General features: G+C 41.7%; 1 protein-coding gene across 3 annotated transcripts in view; it reads left to right on the top strand.

The window, feature by feature from the left end:
• Nucleotides 1-22,410, top strand: part of PCSK6 (proprotein convertase subtilisin/kexin type 6) — a 319,024-nt gene that overhangs the window by 269,485 nt on the left and 27,129 nt on the right. For all 3 annotated transcript variants that reach the window (XM_069985423.1, XM_069985426.1, XM_069985416.1), the window contains 5 exons: nucleotides 2,822-2,922; nucleotides 3,750-3,853; nucleotides 4,497-4,614; nucleotides 9,289-9,477; nucleotides 11,664-11,800. In XM_069985423.1, coding sequence (XP_069841524.1) covers nucleotides 2,822-2,922; nucleotides 3,750-3,853; nucleotides 4,497-4,614; nucleotides 9,289-9,477; nucleotides 11,664-11,800 — 649 coding nt within the window. The remainder of the gene's footprint in view (nucleotides 1-2,821; nucleotides 2,923-3,749; nucleotides 3,854-4,496; nucleotides 4,615-9,288; nucleotides 9,478-11,663; nucleotides 11,801-22,410) is intronic.

The raw sequence follows: 22,410 nt of genomic DNA, 5'->3' as shown, positions 1-22,410 counted from the left end.
AATATGAATGACAGTGCTGGTTTAATCTGTTTGTTTGCAGTATTCCAACTGATTTGTTGGAAATAAGAATATATGTTAGAATTTTCAAGACACCATCCACACATACCATAAAATATTGGCATAGATTTTCAAATTTGAAGTTTTCATGAATAGTTCTAGGTTCCACTTCCCAATGCAACCACTATGGGCAGAACTTATTACAGGAGAAGTCCGGTGAAAGTTTTTATTAAAGTGCTGGAGAGGATGATGGCAGGGGGATGATCAGTGTCCCTCCAATGCCCTGTGTCCCTCAGTGTCCCCCTGCCATCATCCTCTCCAGCAGCCACAGCCCGAACAGCTCCGGGAGTCTGGTCGTGACATCACCATTTTATCCAGGAAGTGAAGCCTTGATGCAGTAGTAAGTGCAGGGAAAAAGCCCTTTATGTGCATTTCCCATAATAAGTGTATATTGGTGATTTGTATAACTTTTGGGGGGCAATACAATACTTGTAGTGTAGTTCAGATTTCCTCATTGTTGCCAAGTCCACAATTTCCGGAATATAATTTGTTAGCAGGATATCTATCTTGTGCACATTGCAGCAATTGATCATTGATGTAAAACATTTCTGAGTCTCAATAACAAGTGGTGACATTAGAGAGAAGGAACCTCCTCACTTGTTTTATTTATTTTGACCACTCGGTTAATGACTTGAAAAGATTCTCAATCTATCCTTCGATATTCTTGCAGCTGGACTGACATCCAATTACCCATTTACTATTTCTGAAGTGTGTTCAGGGCTTCACCAGATATTTCCATTTAGACATTAAAGGACGGGCACTCCAGACTGTGTGCCTCACTAATTGGGCGGAAGGATGGCGAGAGCGGGCCGTAATTAGTGTACCTGGTATTTCAGGTTCAGTCTTCAGCTCGGGGTATTTATGGCCTCAGATAAATGTCTCGCCTTTAAATGTGCTCCATATATGAGTAAAAAGCACTCAGCCATGTAATGTTTTTGTTTTGTTACCATTGCCGAGGATTCATGAGTTTAATCGTTCAGTAAAGGAAAGACTAACAAATAGTTGAAGTATTTTCCTGTCAGACTTGTGCTGTAATTGCATGCCACTTAATATGCAACATGATCCCGTATATTTCATAAGGCACAACTTCGCCCTAAGAGAAGAAACCCAGCGTGAGTTCCAAAATAACCTGAGCCGCCTTTTAAATCATTAATGAAACAAGAGCGGTGTTTTTGTAAAGCTTTCTGAAATCTGCCATATATATCGTTCTGAAGTTTTTAATTTTATGGACTGGAAGCATTCTGCTCCGGGAAATTGCGCAGGTTTGCCACATATCTTATAAAAAATGCATAGGCCGTGATTGCGCAGGACCCAGTATGTATCGCTCCACGAACAGGTGCAGTCATTAGTGTTTGTATTAATCACAGATGGGTAATGTTGGCTCTCGCCGACTAAATTATCCATGATTCTTGCTAAGCATTCTGGGAAGTCCAATTTGCTTGTGTTTCCTAGCTCTGATCTTAGCAGAACACTCGGAGGATATACACTGGCTCAGCCAATGGTCATGAGAATGCAGCCAAGTAACTACTGATCCGCTCCATGGTGCCAGTACGTCTTAACTAAATTGAAAAATATTGATTGCGCCCAAAAGATGTACGACTACTGTAGAAAATAGCAATTTGATATAGAGCGCCAGATACTGTATTTTATTCACGGCCTCTTTTACACAAATTACATAACTCCTATTGACTTTAATAAGAGTTGCATAAACGGCATAGAACAGCGATCTATGCTATTTCTGTAACACTGAGTAATCGAAACAGGACAGTCTGCACAAGATGGTGTTTACGAAACTCTCATTACTGTCAGTAGGAGTTAAACTAACTATGTAAAACTGCTAGCTCTACTGTTTTTGACTTCCCTGCCACCTCTGGTGGTCACAAACAGGTCGGAGGACTTTGATAGTTGATATGCCAAAAGTCTGGTGGATGGGAATACCCCTTTAAGATTGGAGCAGTTTCTACTTTTAGACTATGTAAAATATAAATATCAAAATACGGTCATAATTTTAAGTGAAAATAAATCAGGTCAAAAAACTGCTGTATTTTGCAAAAGCAGGTCATAAATAATGAGCATGTTCATTATTTAGATGGTGGTAATCCATTACTGTCGTTCTATGTAGTGTGTGCATTGCGATCCGATTTCACATGGACTTTAGTGGAGTGTGTTGTTATATTGAAAATACGGCGGAAATTTGTTTGCACAGGTAAATATGGTTTCCCTCTCCCACTGACTTCAGTGGGGGATGTTTAAAAAAAAATTTTTTTTTAAGAGACTTGAAAAAATGTGATTTTAAAAACAGCTCCATTTAAAAGCGGAAAAAACAACAGAACACCTGAAAAGCCATAGGAAAATCCACATCATCAAAATTGGCACTAAAAGCAAAGAAAGGGTCAAACTGATTTTGAGTAGTCTGCCTATGTGGTCATAACTTTTATGCTAGACAGCTAGTCATTTTATAAGACAGCTGTACAGTTAAGGACTTGCCTTATGTTGCTTTACAAAGGGTAACCCCATACTGTTTGTAACACCAACCATGCTACCAATGTCTGCCATGTTTCTTGGCGGAAAGTGGTAAGGGTTATCTAGCCTAATAAAGACCAAACTTATTTCAGGATGAAGAGTTTACCTATAGTTGCCCATATAGTTTAAATTATTACTTTTTTTTTTTAAATTGCATTGTGTTAAGACAGAAACCATGATTAATGTGTATGTATCATTTTGCCTATAACAGCTTATTAAATGTCGAAACTTCAATTGGTAGGTCACAACGGATCTCAGACAGAGGTGCACAGATGATCACACTGGGACTTCAGTCTCTGCTCCTATGGTGGCCGGTGTTCTTGCTTTGGCATTAGAAGCAAAGTAAGTTGGTAGCATCTTGACATTCATATGACATATCTAGTAAATGAGTATATACTTGGTATTGATGTCAAGAGAAAGGGACAGTTCATTCCTTGCTAAGGTGTAAATTAGGTTTTCAGACCCACAATTATCCCTAATCGCCTAATATGAGGCATAAATTACGAGTGACCACACGTAATCCAGCCACCGAGTTTGATGGTCTCATTAGAGTGTGTTGGACCATTGATGTCACCTATCTCATATGTGCAAAAAGTTTGCTCCAAAAACTTTGCCTATAGTCAACTAATAATTGGTGTAAACCGAAATGCAACCTGCAGATTTAGATGAGACATTCTACAGATGCAACAGATATATTTAAAGTCGACCTTTCTAAGTTTGTCTTAGAACTAGACTGTTTAGTAAGTTGTCTCAGTTGCTACTATTCTGTACAGGAACCTTGTCTGTAGTTCTTACTCACCATAAGGTTTTCATAGTAAACCAGAGCACCCTGCATAGGTCAAAATCCAAAAGTCCAAGTCAGCAGAGTAGAGAATATTAGTATTTAATTTAAATCAATGTTAAAATCTGGCAGTAAGAATTCATAACATTTTGGCCAAAAAAATAACATTTGTCAAGCCGAAATTACACTGAAAAGACGACTGTGTGCAGTTCTGTATGTTATAACATTGTTAATAAAACTGCCATCCATAATGGGTGTGAAACATGACTGCCAGATGTAGGAGTGATAATCTATGAGTAAAGCTTTTTCTTTTTTTTTTCTTTTTTATCAATCCATTCTGCAATAAACAGTGAATTGACTTTTTTTTTTTTATTATTCTTATACACAGTCCAATGCTCAACTGGAGGGATATCCAGCATATACTGGTAAAGACCTCCCGATCCGTCCATCTTCGGGCTCCAGACTGGAGAACAAATGGAGCTGGACGTAAAGGTCAGAAACAATTAGCTGAAGTCCTGGTATACTTCTCTTCTCTTTCCCTGGCTCTGGGCCTCTTGTATTTTCAGTGCACTCCTCTGTATGATACAATTGGTTACAACGTGATCCAAATTTTTTAAGACAAGCGTATTTATCATAATTCATCTGTGAACCCGTGTTCATGTTACACACATTTCAGCTGATAAAACATTCATGCTTCCAAAGTTCTCAATGTGTGGCCTCTGAGTGGGTCAGAGCGAGCGCAGTCAGCTTCAGTTACTCAAAACCTAGAACACTGCACATTCCTTGGCCTGCTGCAGGTGCCCGTGATATTGGATCCCAGCTATGTTTGTAGAGCGCAATCTCTCGCACAGCCATTATTTGTACATATAGCTATATTATTATATATGTATTTAATTGCTTCCATATGGACAAGTCCTGTTATTGCGCTGAGTACATTTTTGTTGGTAGAACAGAGTGTTCCCCATTCTGGAATCAATTCAAGACTAAATGAAGATTTCCTCTTACCTACTGATACTAAGAACTAAGCTTTTCTAAATATTTTCTTACATTTTGTTATCTCCAGTTTTCCATTCATGTTTTTTTTAATGTGTTTATAGTCAAGGAAAGAAAATTGTCAGACTTTTATTTTTTTCAGTCAGCCATCTTTATGGCTTTGGATTGGTGGATGCCGATGCGATGGTGGTTGAGGCGAAGAAGTGGAAGACAGTGCCACCTCAACACGTGTGTGTCGGAGCATCAGACAGGCGACCAAGGTGAGATGTCAAAATGTATGTTAAAATAAAACGTGGATAAGGTTTCATTGTTTTAGAGAGGTTGTCGGAGTCAGCAAAGATAAAACCGGTTGTTATGGGATGCAAGGCCGGGTTCACACACATCAGGTGGTCCGACATCCTCCTTTTACCAGAAGCTAATGCCACAACTGATGGCAAAAATGCATCAGTTGTCATCAGGCTTCCTATTCTTTTATTTTTTTTTTTCCTTAACCATCAGTTTTTTGACATGACAAACGAAAGAATGCTGCAAGATGCGTTCGTCTCTCCTTCGTGTCCGGCATCCAGATTGCAGCTCAGTATAGCTTGAACTGTCCTTTTCATATGAACGTGTTCAAACGTTAGTTCTCCTAACATTGCTGGACTGTTGGATGTATGTGAAGGGGGGGACTAAATATGTCCTTAACAATTGTATTGTAGCAACTATTGGTGGTATGGCATATTCTTGTTCACTTGGTGAATTAACCTCTTGGCCTGTCCTGGTTTAGAATGAAGGGAAGTATGTATAGATGTATACTTAATATTTTTCACTTTCAGAGACTATTATATGTTGCCTAAAGAGCTCTTATCCACTGGTTTAAGCATTTCTGTCATTTAAATAAATTTTCAATACGTCAACAGTTTATATTGGCCAGGACCTCTGGACTGAAACCTCTTCCGATCGCTAAATATAGCTGGGAGCAGTATACAGCTGTGTACTTCTCTCTCCCACCTCACTGCTTACTCCAGCTTATTGCAGAAGACAGGTTTCATTATAAATCTATGGAGTCCATCTCCTGCAAGGAGTCTGATCACATGGTGAGCAGGGAGCTCTTTGCCCATGTGTGAAAGTGAGAGATTGGTGCTTAGTTTATGGGTCTATCTAGAATTTTCTTTAAAGGAGAAGTCCGGTTAAAAGTTTTATTAAAATAGTGTATTGCCCCCCCCCCCCCCAAAAAAAAAGTTATACAAATCACCAATATACACTTATTATGGAAAATACACATAAAGTGCCTTTTTCCCTGCACTTACTACTGCATCAAGGCTTCACTTCCTGGATAACATGGTGTTGTCACGACCCAACTCCCAGAGCTGTGCGGGCTGTGGCTGCTGGAGAGGATGATGGCAGGGGGACACTGAGGGACACAGGGCACTGGAGGGACACTGAGCATCCCTCTGCCATCATCCTCTCCAGCAGCCACAGCCCGCACAGCTCTGGGAGTCGGGTCGTAACATCACCATGTTATCCAGGAAGTGACATCACCATTTTATCCAGGAAGTGAAGCCTTGATGCAGTAGTAAATTCAGGGAAAAAAAGCACTTGATGAGCATTTCCCATAATAAGTGGACTTAGTGATTACTAAGTAATAACTCTAGTCCTTCTATCAGTCACCCTTGTATGATACAAATCATCAGACTAATGCATAGATCTATATTCTACTTTTATTCGTAGTGAAGCCATTTATGTTAATCCCCCGAGCTTTTATATTAATAATCTGAGATGTCAAGTGTATCTGCCATTAAATCCGTACAGGAAAAGAAAAATTACAAGGGGTTAAGCTTATGTGGGCATAGAAGATTTTCATAGTCACAAGCTGTAGCATAGTTCCAGTGAAATATTCTATCCCCAAATGGTGGTCTGTGAAGTTGCAGTACATTGTAGGCTCTTTGTGTTAGAGAATAGTTTACTATGTAGTCTAGTAACCATAATGTATATTATGATACCCCGTGGTCATCCCTTCTCCTCACTGCTTGGTGCATTGCTTTGTTCTAGTTTGGTAAAAGCCTGACATTTCCAGCTCTTGCATAGCTCAAGCACTAGTGTTTCTTACCCTTAGATAGAGTGCTGTTTTGGGGAGCTCCCTAGATCAGGTTGTGCTATGAAATACCTGGAGTTCTCATGGGATTGCACTAAAATATTTACCTTTAATCGGAGTAATTTTGTCAGTCCCGGCCGTGAGCCTCCAAGGAAATTTGTGAAAGCTGCATTCATACTATGTCGCCTGGTAATGTGTGCGTACGGCAATCTGTTCAAACACAGCTGACACTGATGGGTTAACACAATATTATTTTGTTACTCTGGGTCTTAGATTGCAGATCTGCCCTTCTCCCTCCTCTCCTTCTCTTGTCATCACTTTTCTCCTGCCTAATGTTGTTTCTTCGTACCGATGCTCTATAAACCAGACTTTGAGCCAGCTGTAATATTGTTAGTCATATTTGCAATTGTTCATCCGTATCCAGAAAATGCGGTCATTTTTTATTAGATTTTGGTTGTGTTAAAGGAATAGCATAGGGCGCAAATAGCTTCTGTGCTTAGTCATACTTTGTAAATGTGTATATGTATGTTATTTATATATATATATATATATATATATATATATATATATATATATAATATTATCTACATCTACCATATAAAGGAGCTAGTCTGACATTTCTGTGTATTGTCAGACTTGGGATATTTATACTATACACCCTTTTGTTTCATGAAGATGACTCCCAATATCAGATTTAGTCTGCCATTACCGAATTGGTGGCAGTAGTGTCAGCCACTGCAAGGAAAGTAGGTCCACGTGGCTCCCCATAATCATTAACACCACCCAATGGACTCCTAAATCCAGGATGAGCAGGGGATTAAGAAAATGAAAAAAAGGCAGTGAGATTGCAGTGTAATAAGTCAATACGAGGTTTACAGTATTCCTATCCTGTTTTGTTGGGTTTTTTTTGTTTTGTATTTTTTACTTACAATTGCTTAAAGGGTAGTTCTGGTCTCAACTAATAGAATTTAACGGCCTCCTTCCCCGGATATGCCGCTCTTTTCATCCCCTTGTTGACTACTAGTTGGTGTACATATGGTGTGTATGTATAGATAAAGTATACATATTTATGTGGGAGTAGAGACACAGCTGGTCAGCAAAAAAACAATTACTGCACCAAGGTAGGAGAGGGTCTGGATATCCCAACAGGAGTAATGAAAGCTGCTAGTGGTGCTCTAACACCAGAAGGAGGCACAGATGTATAACAATATTGGGGGGGGGAGGGGAGTCAAGCACTCACCACTAGATTACAGGAACAAAGACATTTCAAGCTGCATCTACTGTGAGTGCTAGAGATAGATGGATGGGTGGATATATTATATATCCATTCCATATATCCATCCATTCATATTGTTATATTCATATTCATTCCTAATATTGGCTAAATTTGTGGTACACTTCTAAGGACTGTGCTTGTACATTGAACAGTCCTTAACAGATTAAAGGGGTTATCCAGTGCTACAAAATCATGGCCACGTTTCCCCCTATTGTTGTCTCCAGTTCAGGTGCGGTTTGCAATTAAGTTCTATTTACTTCAATGGAACTGAGTTTCAAAACCCCACCCAAACTGGAGACAACAGTAGGGGGAAAGTGGCCATGTTTTTGTAGCGCTGGATAACCCCTTTAATAAGTGAAATGGGAAGTTTGTTCACAAAACTGAACTAATTGCAAAATACTCTAAAAGAAATGGGACACTGAATATTCATGGTGTGTTCAACACTTTCCCAAATCGTGTGATGACATGCAGTAATATCCATCGGCAGTGTGATACTCTGCCCTGACATCTGTGTATTAATAAGCCTAATGAGGAAAGTAAATCTGCTTGTAGAATAAATAGGTAGAAACCACCTGCTCTGCACACATGATAGTGTAAACTCACACAGTATATATATGGCTATTGTGGTAAATTCAGAACAGTAATAGTGGAATTACGATTGTGATCACGTCACAAAACTTGTGAGATTAAGACATTTTTAATTAGACGAATAATAATGGAATAAAGGGGCAGAGGCCCTCGGCCCGGTACAGTGCATTACTTTGACTTGTGAAACAGTGACCCTTAAGCAGCTGGACGCACTGCTGTATTCGTATCTTAGGGGGGAAAGTGTCTTGCGATTTTCTTATCATATTTTTTCATGCATCATTTTTCCAGCTCAGAAAAAATGTTTGCAATAGTAAATATGTTTATCTTTTTTAGAAACATCGGGTACTCATCAGTATGGCCACCATTAAAGAGGTATTCCACGTAAAAAAAAAATCTTTAAGTCAACTGGTGCCAAGAAAGGTATACAGATTTGAAAATTACCTCTATTTAAAAATCTCAAGTAAATCTCTCCCAGTACTTATCAGCTGCAGTGTGTCCTGCAGGAAGTGGTGCATTCTTTCCAGTATTCTTTCACAGTGCTCTCTGCTGCCACCTCTGTCCATGTCAGTAATTGTCCAGGGCAGGAGAGGTTTACTATGGTGACTTGCTGCTGCTCTGGACAGTTCCTGTCATAGACAGAGGTGGCAGCAGAGAGCACTGTGTCAGACTGGAAATAATAAACCACTTCCTGCAGAACATACAGCAGCTGATAAGTACCGGAAGACCTGAGTTGGTTTTTTTTTTAATAGAACTAATTTACAAATGTGTATATTGTTCAGAAACCAGTTGATTTAAAAACATTTTTGTTTTCTGCAGAATACCCCTTTTGCAGAGGTTTTACCCTAGCTTTCCCAGACTTTTAAATTACATATTTACCTAGGACTACTATATGTATCAATGCAAAACAGAACTTTCTGAGGGATCTGGGTGACCACTAGTGCTAGCTGAATATTAAGATGTTATAAAATGTCATTTCTTTCTATTGTGTGTGTATAGATTCATCAGAGCTGACCAGCTAATACGCACCACCACTCAGACCAATGCCTGTTCGGATCACAGCGGGCAGCATGTGGCCTACCTGGAGCATGTTGTTGTAAGAGTTACCATATCCCATCCACGCAGAGGAGACCTGCAGATAAACCTCATTTCTCCATCGGGAACAAAGTCACAACTTCTGGCCCGCAGGTGAGTTGCTAGAGAATGTAGAATGGATTGTTTTATGCTCACAGCTGCTATATGGCCCACATTGACATGATAGCAGTCTATGAACAAGCCAATCTGATGTTCAGATTGCCACCTGTCTGTCCCTATGTCGTGGTTACAATTTAGGGAAAAAATGAAAAGAATTTGAGTGCATGGTTGATTAATAGAAGTTATAGTACTTGCTATAAACTATATATTTAAGTTGAGCATATTCACTAGAAATTGTTGGGTCAACCTGCAATATCTTCTAAGGGAACCCATAAGTTTTATCATGCAGCATTGTCAGCAGTCAGCAGGTCATAGAGCATGTATCGCTGATCAGATATATTTTGTGGGAAATAGTTAAAGGGGAACTATAAGCAGGTTAGACAGATCTTACCTGTTGACATCTCCTTATTGCGCACAGGGTGCTGAGGAGGAAGGTATGTCTCTTACCCTAATCCTCTGTGCTGGTTCCCTGCAGTTTTAATGTAATGCTGTGTCCACTAGGGCTGTTTGAAGCCCTGATCCACCCGGGGTGCACAGAGGATGAAGGTAAGAGACATACCTTTAACCTCAGCGCCCCGTGCACTATAGAGAGTGGGGTCCCTATAGTGCATGGGGTTTGTCTAACCTGCTAATAGTTCCCCTTTAAATACTGTGTACTGTCATTTATTAAATCAAATGATCTGTTAATTTTGTCAGGAGACACTTCTAGTAGAGATGGTTGTCTACATATTCCTTTTTTAACTCGCCCCATCCCTGGGTATAAACCCGACAGCCCCTTTAACCCTGCCAACGTCATGTCTCAAGTCCCATCTGAGACCAGAAAACGACCGGAACAACGTGAATTGTATCTGACAGTTTCACTTTAAGGCTATGTTCCCATTCTGTAAGACACCGGCTGCTGTCAGAAAAGATTATCTTTACTGCCGCTGAATTCGGACGCGGACGGATCCGTGCGCACCTGCATCCCATTCCCCGATGTACACAATGGAGCGTGCGGCTGGAGTCGCATGCTCCATTGTGTGCACTGACAGGTTTTCTGCAGCCGCTATTCAGTGAATAGCGGTTGCAGAAAACTGACATGTCAGTTTCTTGCGGCGCCGCTAGGGATCCCGGCCAGAGAGTATACTATGTGTATACACTGCGGCCGGGATTCCTTAGAAGGCAGCACTACGTAAATTTCATAGTAATCACGGCCATTGTTACATTGGCCATGATTACTACAGAACTTACGTAGTGTGAACAACTTTATTCATTTTCTGTGAAGCCTCCAAAGATAGAAGAATGTCACTTTGGCTGCTCCATAGAGAGTGAAAGGCACAAAGGCGCACATACATGTATTTCAGGATCCCCATTCTGGAGTTCTCTTGGGCCCCAGTGGTCAGACCTCTTGTGATCTTTTGTCCAATCCTGTGGATAGAGCATATGCTATCTAGATGGCAATATCCCTTTAAACAAAAATATTTTGTTTCAAATTGAACAATAGTAATAAATGTAATGTACTTGCCAATTCCCACCTATGTGCTAGCAAGGCTTATTGTTCCTGGTTATCTATGGGAGACCGAATAGTGTGTGTGTGTGTGGGGGGCTCTACCTGTAGCCAATTTCCTTTATAGCCGGTCTTGTTAATGGTTTTTAGGCAGAGGGGGGGAAATATTGTGGGAGGAATTTCTAGGATTTTTATTTCATATTTTTCTTTACTACATTTAATAAGTTTTTTTTTCCCCCCTGACTCATTTTAAAGTAAAATAAACTTGTCTTCAACCCCATAGCTTTTGTTCAGAGCCAGAACCACAGAAATAAAACCATTAGACCTCAGCATGGACGCAGAAATAGAATAACATCATTGTGTTGGCATCAATAAGAGTTAAACCGCAGCAGTTTAAATAAGGTGCTTGAAATTTCTTCTTAAAATGCAAAACCCGCTGACAGTTCAGTGTCTCTGGTTAGTGATGTTAACTAGGCGAGATGTAGCTGCTTCCATACAATGGCATACAAACTCCTTGTCGCTGGCACAAGGGTGCAAGGCCATACACTTATTTTACTATCTTGTTGCCCACAGCCTTTGTATTGAAGCGTCAGACATGAAATGTAATGGCCGCCAATGGGCCGCCGCAGTGTGGGCAGTAGTTAATAGAGTTTATGGCTGGACTTCTTGAATAAGCAGCTGTTTTGTCTTACAGGACATTTGATTACTCAAATGAAGGCTTCAAGAACTGGGAATTCATGACTGTTCATTGCTGGGGTGAAAAAGCTGAAGGGGAATGGATGCTGGAAATTCATGACATTCCATCCCAACTGCGTAATCCCGAGACACAGGGTAATTGTCATGTTTATATGGAGCGCGGTGGCAGACAAACAAAAGCTGCGCATTAAAATCTAATAAAGATACAGTAAGTGGGTATAACAGCCTCCTGTGATCCGACTGCCAGCTCTGCAGTGACATTTCATTTGTTGGCTGCCGGCATAGAGGGTTGCTTCTATTGTTTTGGTTTCTGAAGGAAGTGAAGTGAACATTTTTGTTTTAAGATTCAGCTTTCGGTTTATTTTCTCTTCACTACTAAAAGAAGAAAATATAAAGAGACACCCAATATATAGTAATGGAAAGGGACAGAAATAGCAGGGTATATGGTTCTGTAGTTTCTGCTTTCTGTAGTTTATAGTTTGGCTTATCAGCTGTTGGTCATCAATATCCTTATCTGAATGTTGGTGGGGTGGGGTTGTTTTTGATCTGTCTCCTGTCCGTAACAGTAACTACATTAGCGATTTCCCACCCATAGTCAAAACTTATGACCTATCCATTTGAAAAGTGATGTGTGTGATCAGTGGAGGTCCAACTGCTGGGACCTTTACCAATCCTGTGTACTAAATAGAGCAGTGCGGAAGCTCAGTTGCCCTCTGTTTAACAGGAGAGAAAAAGACCCTTGTTCTTGTGATTTAAAGTGACTCTGTACCCACAATCTGCCCCCCCCAAACCAATTGTACCTTCCGATAGCTGCTCTTAATCAAAGATCTGTCCTGGGGTCCGTTCGGCAGGGGATGCAGTTATTGTCCTAAAAAACAACTTTTAACCCTTAGAGGACCGGGCTAATTTAAAATTTTTGTGTTTTCGTTTTTAACTCCTTGTGCTTAAAAGGCCATAGCACTTGCATTTTTCCACCTAGAAACCCACATGAGCACTTATTTTTTGCGCCACTAATTGTACTTTGCAATGACAGGCTGAATTTTTTTCTGGTTTCGCAGTGTACTTTATGAAAAAATTCAAAAGTGTGGTGAAATTGAAAAAAAAAACACGCATTTCTTTTATTTGTTTTTTGTTTTTTTTACGCCATTCGCCTTTAGGGTAAAACTGACTTGTTATGCATGTTCCTCAAGTTGTTACAATTACAACGATATATAACATGTATAACTTTTTATTGTATTTGACCTGTAAAAAATTCAAACCATTGTTAACAAATATATATGTTCCTTAAAATCGCTCCATTCCCAGGCTTATAACGCTTTTATCCTTTGGTCTATGGGGCTGTGTGAGGTGTCATTTTTTGCGCCATGATGTTTACTTTCTATCGGTACCTTGATTGCGCATATGAGACTTTTTGATCGCTTTTTATTACAATTTTTCTGGATTTGATGCGACCAAAAATGCACAATTTTGCACTTTGGGATTTTTTTGCGCTTATGCCGTTTACCATGCGAGATTGGGAATGTGATTAATTAATAGTTTGGGCGATTACGCACGCGGCGATACCAAACATGTTTGTTTGTTTGTTTGTTTATTTATTTTTATTTATAATATGGGAAAAGGGGGGTGATTCTGACTTTTATTAGGGGAGGGGGATTTTTATTAATAACAACACTTTTATTTGTACTTTTACACCTATACTAGAAGCCCCCCTGGGGGACTTCTAGTATAAGTGCACTGATCTTACAGATCTATGCTGCATAGATATGCAGCATAGATTGATGAGATAGGCACATCGATTGCTTCCGGCTGCTGCAGCCTGAAGCAATCGAGTGCCGAGCCGGCACTCGACGGGGTAAGATGTGTGGATCACTTCTCCGGAAGCGATCCTCCCCACTAGACACCAGGGAACGGCTGCATCAAGTAACCGGATACAGCTGTCAACTTTGACAGCTGCATCCTATTACTGTATTAGCAGGTATGGCGATCGGACCATGCCCGCTAATAGCCGCGGTCCCGGCTACAAGCGGGACCCAGGACCGCAGCGGTTCAGAGCGCGGCCGCCACGCGAACCCGCTCTGAGCGCTTGGAGGCGGCCCTAGACGTACCGGTACGTCCAGGGTCGCCTAAGGGTTAAACTTGCAGCCCTGTGTCAAACTGGCGTGGTCTAGAGAATCTGTGCCCTAACTTTGCACCACCCCTCTGTCCCTCCTCCCCACCCTCTTTACCATAAGCTATGCCACTGGCAGGATTTTTCCTATTCCTTTGCAGCGAACATTGCACAGGTGCCTTAACGATCCAGCCCATGTGCTGTGTTCACACAGCTGACGAATAGGAGAATACCTGCCGGGGGCGTTCCTAATGATGAGGAGGGTGGGGAGGAGGGACAGAGAGGGTGTGCCAGCCTAATGCACAGACACTCTAGGCCAGTGCTTCTCAAATCCAGTCCTCAGGCCTCACCAACAGGTCATGTTTTGAGGATTTCCCATACAAAGCGCAGCTGTGATAATACCTGATGCACTGAGTATAATTATATCACCTGTGAAATACTAAGGAAATCCTCAAAACATGACCTGTTGGTGAGGCCTGAGGACTGGAATTAAGAAGCACTGCTCTAGGCCACTCTAATTTGACACAGGACTGCAAGTTTTAAAGTTGTTTTTTAGGAAAATAACTGCATCACCTGCCGAATGGACCACAGGACAGATCTTGTATTAAAAGCAGCTATCGGAAGGTACAAGCGGTTTGCAGTGGGCAGGTTGTGGGTACAGAGTCACTTTCATGAGACCCCAACCATCTTACTACATTGTGTACCAATATTCTAATAACACTCTAGACCTCAACTAGATAGCTGACAATATGCCCAGTAAGTGGCACTTTGAAGTCCATTGGGGTGGATTTCAGGTTGGCATATAATACTGTATGTATTCTACTGTACTTATAATCATTGAGTAAATGACTCCTATTTTAAGGATTTCATTGGGGAACTTTAGTACATCTGTAAGATAGATCACCATAGACTTGATATTTTATGAGTCTTTAAAAATTTTACCCTTGATGATAAAATTACTATATGATTATTCTGGCTGCCTGAAGTAGTAAAGATCTGAACATTCTGTGTAGGCCATTTCCGTCTCAGTCCTCCCTTACCATCAACTTGCTTAATAAGGAGGAGCCCAGTTTGACATCAGCTAAATAGAGAAAATCAGGGGCCCCGAGAGGACGCTGACCACAAGCTGTACGTTCGGGTGGGTGAGGAACAGCTGCCAACTTGCATAAGAAGCGGAGTGTCAGCCCACGTGCTGAACCCAGATCAAACAGCGATATGTTAAACATCTGTCAGTGTGCGAGGAATAGGCCGGGATGGGTGAGAACATGAGTCTATAATGAGCATTAGTCATGGTGCTTATTCATATTATGTGTTTTCTCTCACTGAAAACAAAACATTTCAGGCAAAAACACACATTAACTTCTCAGCTTGTGGTGTTAACTGTTTACTGCAACCAAGAAGAAGCTGAAGCTCGAAGCTTCATTTGCTGGCTTACACTATGGAAAGCTTTCATTAAGCATCCGTGGGGATCAGTTAGCATATCGCTGCTTTTCGCAGTTAGGGGACGACTAATGTGCTCAGTTTTCCACTAACATTTGGGCATGGATGAATTAGTGATGTACAACAAGGTTTTGAGACATTAGGTGGTCACCTTTCAGGGAATTGAATCTGATTATAAATTGCAGGTATTGTAGCTGAGAGTATCATGGGGAGCGACGCATCATTTTCAGTGCAGATATTACACAGGAACTCACCCACGTTCCAAACCCTATTCACATAATAGAGGAAAAACTCATGCTGGGGATGTCATGTTCTTTTCTAGTAGTCATGGTGGATTTCACTTTCTTGTAGGCGATATATTGAAATACACTGCAAATTCAACATTTTATAACATATTTAGTTATAAAGTCATATATAGAGAACAGGGCCGGATTAAGGAATGGGCACCAGGGGCACGTGCCCCTGGGCCCCCACCACAAAGGGGCCCCCACCAACCCGAACCCGGAATCAGAGTTCCGGGTTCAGATTGGTGCATCTATGGCTGCATTTCCACGTTCCGTGATCCTGTCGGATCACGGACGTGGAATGCATGTACCGGAGCCACCCCATCTGTAATTAGATGCTGGGAGCGTTGGAGACTGTATTCATAAGCGCCGCGCTGTAATAAATCAGCTGTTACTACAGCGCGGCAATTATGAATACAGTCTCCCCCACTCCCAGCATCTAATTATAGATGCTGTCCGGCCGCGGGGGGACTCCGGTACCGGCATTCCACGTCCGTGATCAGTCAGGATCATGGAACGTGGGAATGCAGCCTATGGCATCCAGCGCTCTCCTGTGTCCGGTTGCCGCAAGACACAGGAGAGCGCTGTGCCTGTGAGCTCCTGTGAGGCGGCGCACGCCTCTTCTCTCTGGCGGGCCGCCTGCCGGAGAAGACGTGCGCTGCAGAAGATGGCAGAGGGCCCGGCCAGCTCACGAGCGAGGAAAGGTGAGTGGAGTGTTTTTTGTTTTTTTTACTACATCAGCACACCACAGGGGATTGGGGGGGGGGGGATACAGCTACCAGAACACCAGAGGGGATTGGGGGGGGGGGATACAGCTACCAGCACAAAGAGGGGATTGGGGGGGGGGGGGATACAGCTACCAGCACACCAGAGGGGATTGGGGGGGGGATACAGCTACCAGCACACCAGAGGGGATTGGGGGGGATACAGCTACCAGCACACCAGAGGGGATTGGGGGGGGGGATACATTGGGGGAAGGGATACAGCTACCAGCACACCACAGGGGATTGGGGGGGGGGATACAGCTACCAGCACACCACAGGGGATTGGGGGGAGAACTACAGCTATCAGCACACCACAGGGGATTGGGGGGGGGGACTACAGCTATCAGCACACCACAGGGGATTGGGGGGTGGAGAACTACAGCTATCAGCACACCACAGGGGATGGGGGAGGGGAGAACTACAGCTATCAGCACACCACAGGGGATAGCTACATGAGCACCACTAAATCGTTAATTACAATGCTAGGGGCACTGGAGGTGCAAGTACTTTTCCTTGCCCCAGGTGCAGCTAACCCACACACAGCACATCTGCACACAGTATAACATTAAGTGCGGACACAGCAGGAGCAGAAGATATTATTGCTATATGGAGGGCACAGCCAGGGACATTATGACTATATGGAGGCACAGCAGGAGACATTACTACTATATGGAGGCACAGCGGGAGACATTACTACTATATGGGGACAAAGGGACTTTATAACTATTTGGGCGCACAACAAGGGAATTCTACATACACGGGCAACTCACATACAGTACTTACTCACTTTACTGGAAATCACACCAAAAAGTGGAATTGCTACTGTTTGAGACCTTATAGGTTGGGAAAAAGGAAGTAAGTTGTTGAAAAAGTGCGGAGCCTAAGATGTTATGTCTCGCAGGTTCTAAAGAGACGAATTGTAGCTGGAAGAAATCATCATGGTGGTCCAGGCCAGATGGAGAGGAAAAGGAAAGTGACACTTCAGATCAAAGAAGACATCACCTGTGAGTAACTGAATGATGTTTTTGTTTTTTTTTGTATTCTTTAGCACATTATTCGGTAGGGGTGCCCCAGGGTAAAATAAAAAAAAATGTTAGACTATATTGCTCTAAGCCATAATACCCACACTGCTTCTCCCTAGCAAAATGTCCCCACATGTTCAAAAATCTGCCACCGGCCTTGCATCGCTACGTTTAATAGTGATGTGCGACCGATGGCTGATCCAGCCTTATAAAAGGCTCTGTAAGCGAGCGCCAATCTAGCAGAACGACGCTACTTACCCAGTGGGTAAGAACACACAGAAGGTGCTGGGTTCTCACATTGTGTTTGTGATAATAATGCAATGTGAGAACACACCCTGATAGTCAACCTTCCCCGCTCCTGTCTCTAGGCCTGGCATCTTCCTCTGCACTGCAGCCTCCAGTGACCATCACATGCACAACATAGGAGGATGCTGAGCCACACAGCCAGGAGTGAGAAGGGGTCTGTGCCAAGTCGCCTATAGTAATCAGCCACCTGTATAGATTGCAGTATAGTTATTTTTTATTTTTTTTGGGATGGGGGGGGGATGGGGGGGGGGGGCAAAAAAATTGTCGCCCAGGGCCTCCACCAACCTTAATCAGGCCCTGATAGAGATGAGCGAGCAATACTCAAATCGAGTAGCTATTCAATCGAGTATTGCACTACTCGAAAGATTTTTTTTTTCCGATCGACTATTCGAAAATGTGAATCTTAACTAACTTTACTAAAACAGCTAAACTGCTTGGTGTTCTGCACCTTACAGTATACAGCATCTTTACAGAACGCTGCTTACAGTGTGGCACCCAAAGGGTAAAGTGAAGATGCATTTTTCTCATTCAGGTGTAAATGTCCACTTGATGAACTCCGAGTGGTCAAATTTAGGTTTTCAAGAAACAAGCATCTATCTCCCATTGACTTCAATAGGATTCCATATTCGATTGAATTGTCGAGCATCACAGAGTATTCAAATCAAATTTTGCGTTTTTGAATATTGTACTACTCGCTCATTTCTAGTCATAATACATGTTATAGGAGTAGGTCCAAAGGTGCAGATGTTTCCATTAGTTACTGTGTTGGATCCAATCCTGGGTTTGGCTACAGATCCTGACCTATATACTACATGTGAGCCCAGCCAGAGAGGGTCCACTCTCCATAGCTTAATTTATTAAGCAAAGAGTTGCTTATATGTGGCAATGAGCACGACCATGTCAGCCCTTTATTTAACTGGGTGCAATGTAATACAGTTTTATTCTATGATTGATGCCCAAAATGTCTTATCTGTCTCTCGCATCAGCTGGCATGCCTTCCTATGGTGGAATATGGAGGAAATTTTATCACACATCGTATAGTAAGATTCGCTCTGTTGCCCATACAAACCAATCATTGCTTAGCAATCACCAATCAGTGATCGTCTGTTTGCCAGTTCCATGGTGCTACCATAGACAGTGAGGCAGATGGATCCATACATGTAGTGGTCACTCTGAGTTACTGCAGCTCAGTTCTCACTCAAATGGGAGTTGAGCTGCTGGGTATTGGCATTCTACCGGTTTGATATTTACGGCCTATCTAAAGGATAGGTCTTCAGTAATTTTTGCTCTGAAAAACCCTTTAAAGCAGGCAGCCATCTAGCGTATTACAATTAATCTAGATGGGTTAAGCCCGAACAGCCAATTCTATGCCCATGCCCTGTCTCACTCAGTAAATCCTGACAATGTATAAAAAGACAACTGGGCAGTTCCCTTGTCATAAGGGTGTGTCCTTACACTCATACTGTCCAATCAGTGCTGAAATTGTCAGAGTTTGGATGGGTGTGCACTAATACCAAGGGAAATGGTAACACCAAGTTGTTTAATATATTCATACATTTCCAAAGGGTGTACTAGCTGCTCTGCTTCACCCCGGGTGCCAGGGAAAAGCTTGAGCCAATGCTAGGATCCAGCTTTTCCCAGCATCCAGGGAGGGAGCGGCAGGGAGCGGAGCAGTTCTGAAAGGCTGGCGGCTTGATGAGCAGAGCGCAGATCAAACAGCTCTTCGCTCATCTCTAGTCAGGGGATCGCACCAAAATTATAACAACAAAAAAAAGTTTTTTTTAAATATATAAAAAAGAGTAATAAAAATTTCAAAGCCCTCCTTTTCCCATAAAAAAAGACATAATGGATATCACTGCATCACAAATGCACACATTATTTATCCAACTCTGTGAACACTATAAAAGAAAAAATACTAAATCCCAATGGAGACATCATAGTTATTAGTTATTGTTAAAAGTTTTAGACTTTTGTATAAGTTGTAAAACATCATAAATACTATATAAATCTGGTATGGTTGTAATCATAGTGAATAAACTTGTCATTTTTACTGCCGAGTAAACGCTGTAAAATGAAATCACCCAAAGTGTCAGAATTACATTTGGAGAAAGGTGAAAGTCTACTGGAGAAATGTGACTATATTTCAAAATGCTCCTGTGCCCTGCCAGCTAGTCATCTGCCCACCCTGGGCTATGTGAGCTTCCTGGCTTGTTTCCTTTTTTTCATCCAAATTTAGATCTTGTCCTCACAAAACATGTTGAAGGTTAACTAGCATCATGTGACTTGTAATATTTTTGTATATATTTGGTTTTTTTATATGAAAAGTAGCCTCATGCAGTCATAGACTTCATGGTAGTGCCCATGTTTCATATTTTAAAGTTGTCACAAATTTGACTTTAAACGCTCCAAATAACCTTGTGTGATAAACAGATGAGTCACAATTTCGAAGAATATTTAATGTAGTATGTGAACGCCACACCCCCCACTATTAACCCTCATCAATATAGAGGAAATATATACAGAATATCCGGCTAGCATAAATTCAGGATGTTTAATACTGTACATATCCCCACAAGATGAAGGTGGCAAAACTTTCCCGACAAATGTTTCCCATTTTATATATACTACTCACAAAGAGTTAGGGATATTTGTGTTGCGGGTAAAATTTACGAGAAATGTAAAAGGTTCATGCTACAGTGATATTATATCATGAAAGTAGGGCATATAAGTACAAGCATGCAGTGGTCATTTCCACCGGCATGGCATCCCACTCTTCTTGAAGGGCGGCCCTCAGGTCATTGATGATCTGGAGTACAGAGTTACGAGCCTCTTTGCGGCGATCCCATAGGTTTTCTTTGGCATTCAGGTCTGGAGAAAGTGCAGGTCACTCCATTTGAAGTGCCCCAGTCTCCAGCAGCTGTTTCCTAATGATGCAACCTCGACAGAAATATAGAAGACTGTTGGCAGAAAAAGAACACTGGGTCCATCTAGTCTGCCCTTTTAGTATTTCCATTCTTAATATCTTAGGATAGATATATGTTTATCCCAGGCAGGTTTACATTCTGTTGTAGATATAACAAACACATCTGGTGGAAGTTTGTTTCAAGCATCTACTACTCTTTCAGTAAATTTATATTTTCTCAAGTTGCTTCTGATCTTTCCCCCAAATAACCTCTCACTGTGTCCTCTTGTTCTTGAGTTCAGTTTTTTTTTACTAAAAACACTTCCCTCCTGAACCTTATTTAGTCCTTTAACGTACTTAAAGGTTTTAATCATGTCCCCCCCTTTCCCTTTTTTCCTCCAGTCTATACAGATTGAAATTCTTAAGTCTTTACTGATATGGTTTATGCCTCACACCCTCCACCATTTTTGTAGCCTGTCTTTGGGCCCGTTCTATTTTATCAATATCCTTTTTTAGGTGAAGTCTCCAGAACTGGACACAGTATTCCAGATGTGGCCTCACAAGAGCTCTATACAGCGGGATCACAATCTCTCTCTTCCTACTGGTTATACCTCTAGCTATACACCCCAGCATACACCCCGCCTGATTGCACTGGTGACTCATTTTAAGGCTGTCAGAAATCACTACCCCTAAATCCTTCTCCTCTGCAGTCTTTGCAAACAGAGAACTGCCAAAAGATAATCTGATAGAGGATTCCTCCTCCCCTAATGCATTATTTTACATTTGAAAACATTAAACTTTGTTTGGACCACTTATCTAGAAAACTAAATCATTTTCCATATGGCTGACACCTCCAGGAATATCAACCCTATTGCACGCTGTGTCATCAGCAACAGACAAACTATACCTACCAAACCTTATCCTATATCACTAACCTTACCTACCAAACCTTCTCCTATGTCACTTACAAACATAGAACAGGACCCAGAACAGACCCTTGTGGCACACCACTTGTAACCAGCCTCTGCTCGGAATATACACCATTTCACAACAACTCCCCAAACTTGGCACAATGTACGAAACTGGTTTATAAGTTTGACATTGCACTGTTACTGGCTCATGAATGTGCTTTGTATGACTACTGTATGTTACTGGTCGATGTATCTATTATTTTTGGCAACCTATGCCACGCCCCCCACCCAGTTCCTCTCCTTTCCCCCACCCCCTCCCCTACCCTACCCTATCCATTGTTGTCTAAAAATTTAATAAAAACATGTTGAAAAAAAAAGGAATATACACCATTACCAACAACCCTCTGATATCAATCCTTCAGCCAACCACAAATCCACTGAACTATCCAGAGACTAAGGGCCCTATTACACGGGACGATTATCGTGCGAAAAATCTTTATATCATTAGAATTTTAATGATAATCGTTCTGGGTAATTGCAGACAACTATCGTAAAATTGTTAGTTTGTTGTTGATCGATGATTTAGGTTAGAGATGAGCGAACTTTGAGCATGCTCGAGTCCATCCGAACCCGAACGTTCGGCATTTGATTAGCGGGGGCTGCTGAACTTGGATAAAGCCCTAAAGCTATGTGAAAAACATGGATACAACCAATGACTCTATCCATGTTTTCTAGACAACCGTAGAGCTTTATCTAAGTTCAGCAGCCCCTGCTAATCAAATGCCGAACGATCGGGTTTGGATTGACTCGAACCCGGTTTGCTCATCTCTAATTTAGATCTTAAACTAAAATAATTGTTAATCATTCGCTGTAATTCCACATTCGTTCGCTGAAGTTCTCTCTCTATCAGCTTTTTATGGGGAACTGTATCACAGGCTTTGCTAAGGTCCAGATAGGCGATATCCACGGCACCTTCATCCAGCACTTTTGTGACATAACCAAAACTAAC

The sequence above is a fragment of the Dendropsophus ebraccatus genome, chromosome 1 (genome assembly GCF_027789765.1).
Source record: "Dendropsophus ebraccatus isolate aDenEbr1 chromosome 1, aDenEbr1.pat, whole genome shotgun sequence".
In the NCBI taxonomy this organism is placed as follows: domain Eukaryota; kingdom Metazoa; phylum Chordata; class Amphibia; order Anura; family Hylidae; genus Dendropsophus; species Dendropsophus ebraccatus.
This window is presented reverse-complemented; position numbering and strand designations above follow the sequence as displayed.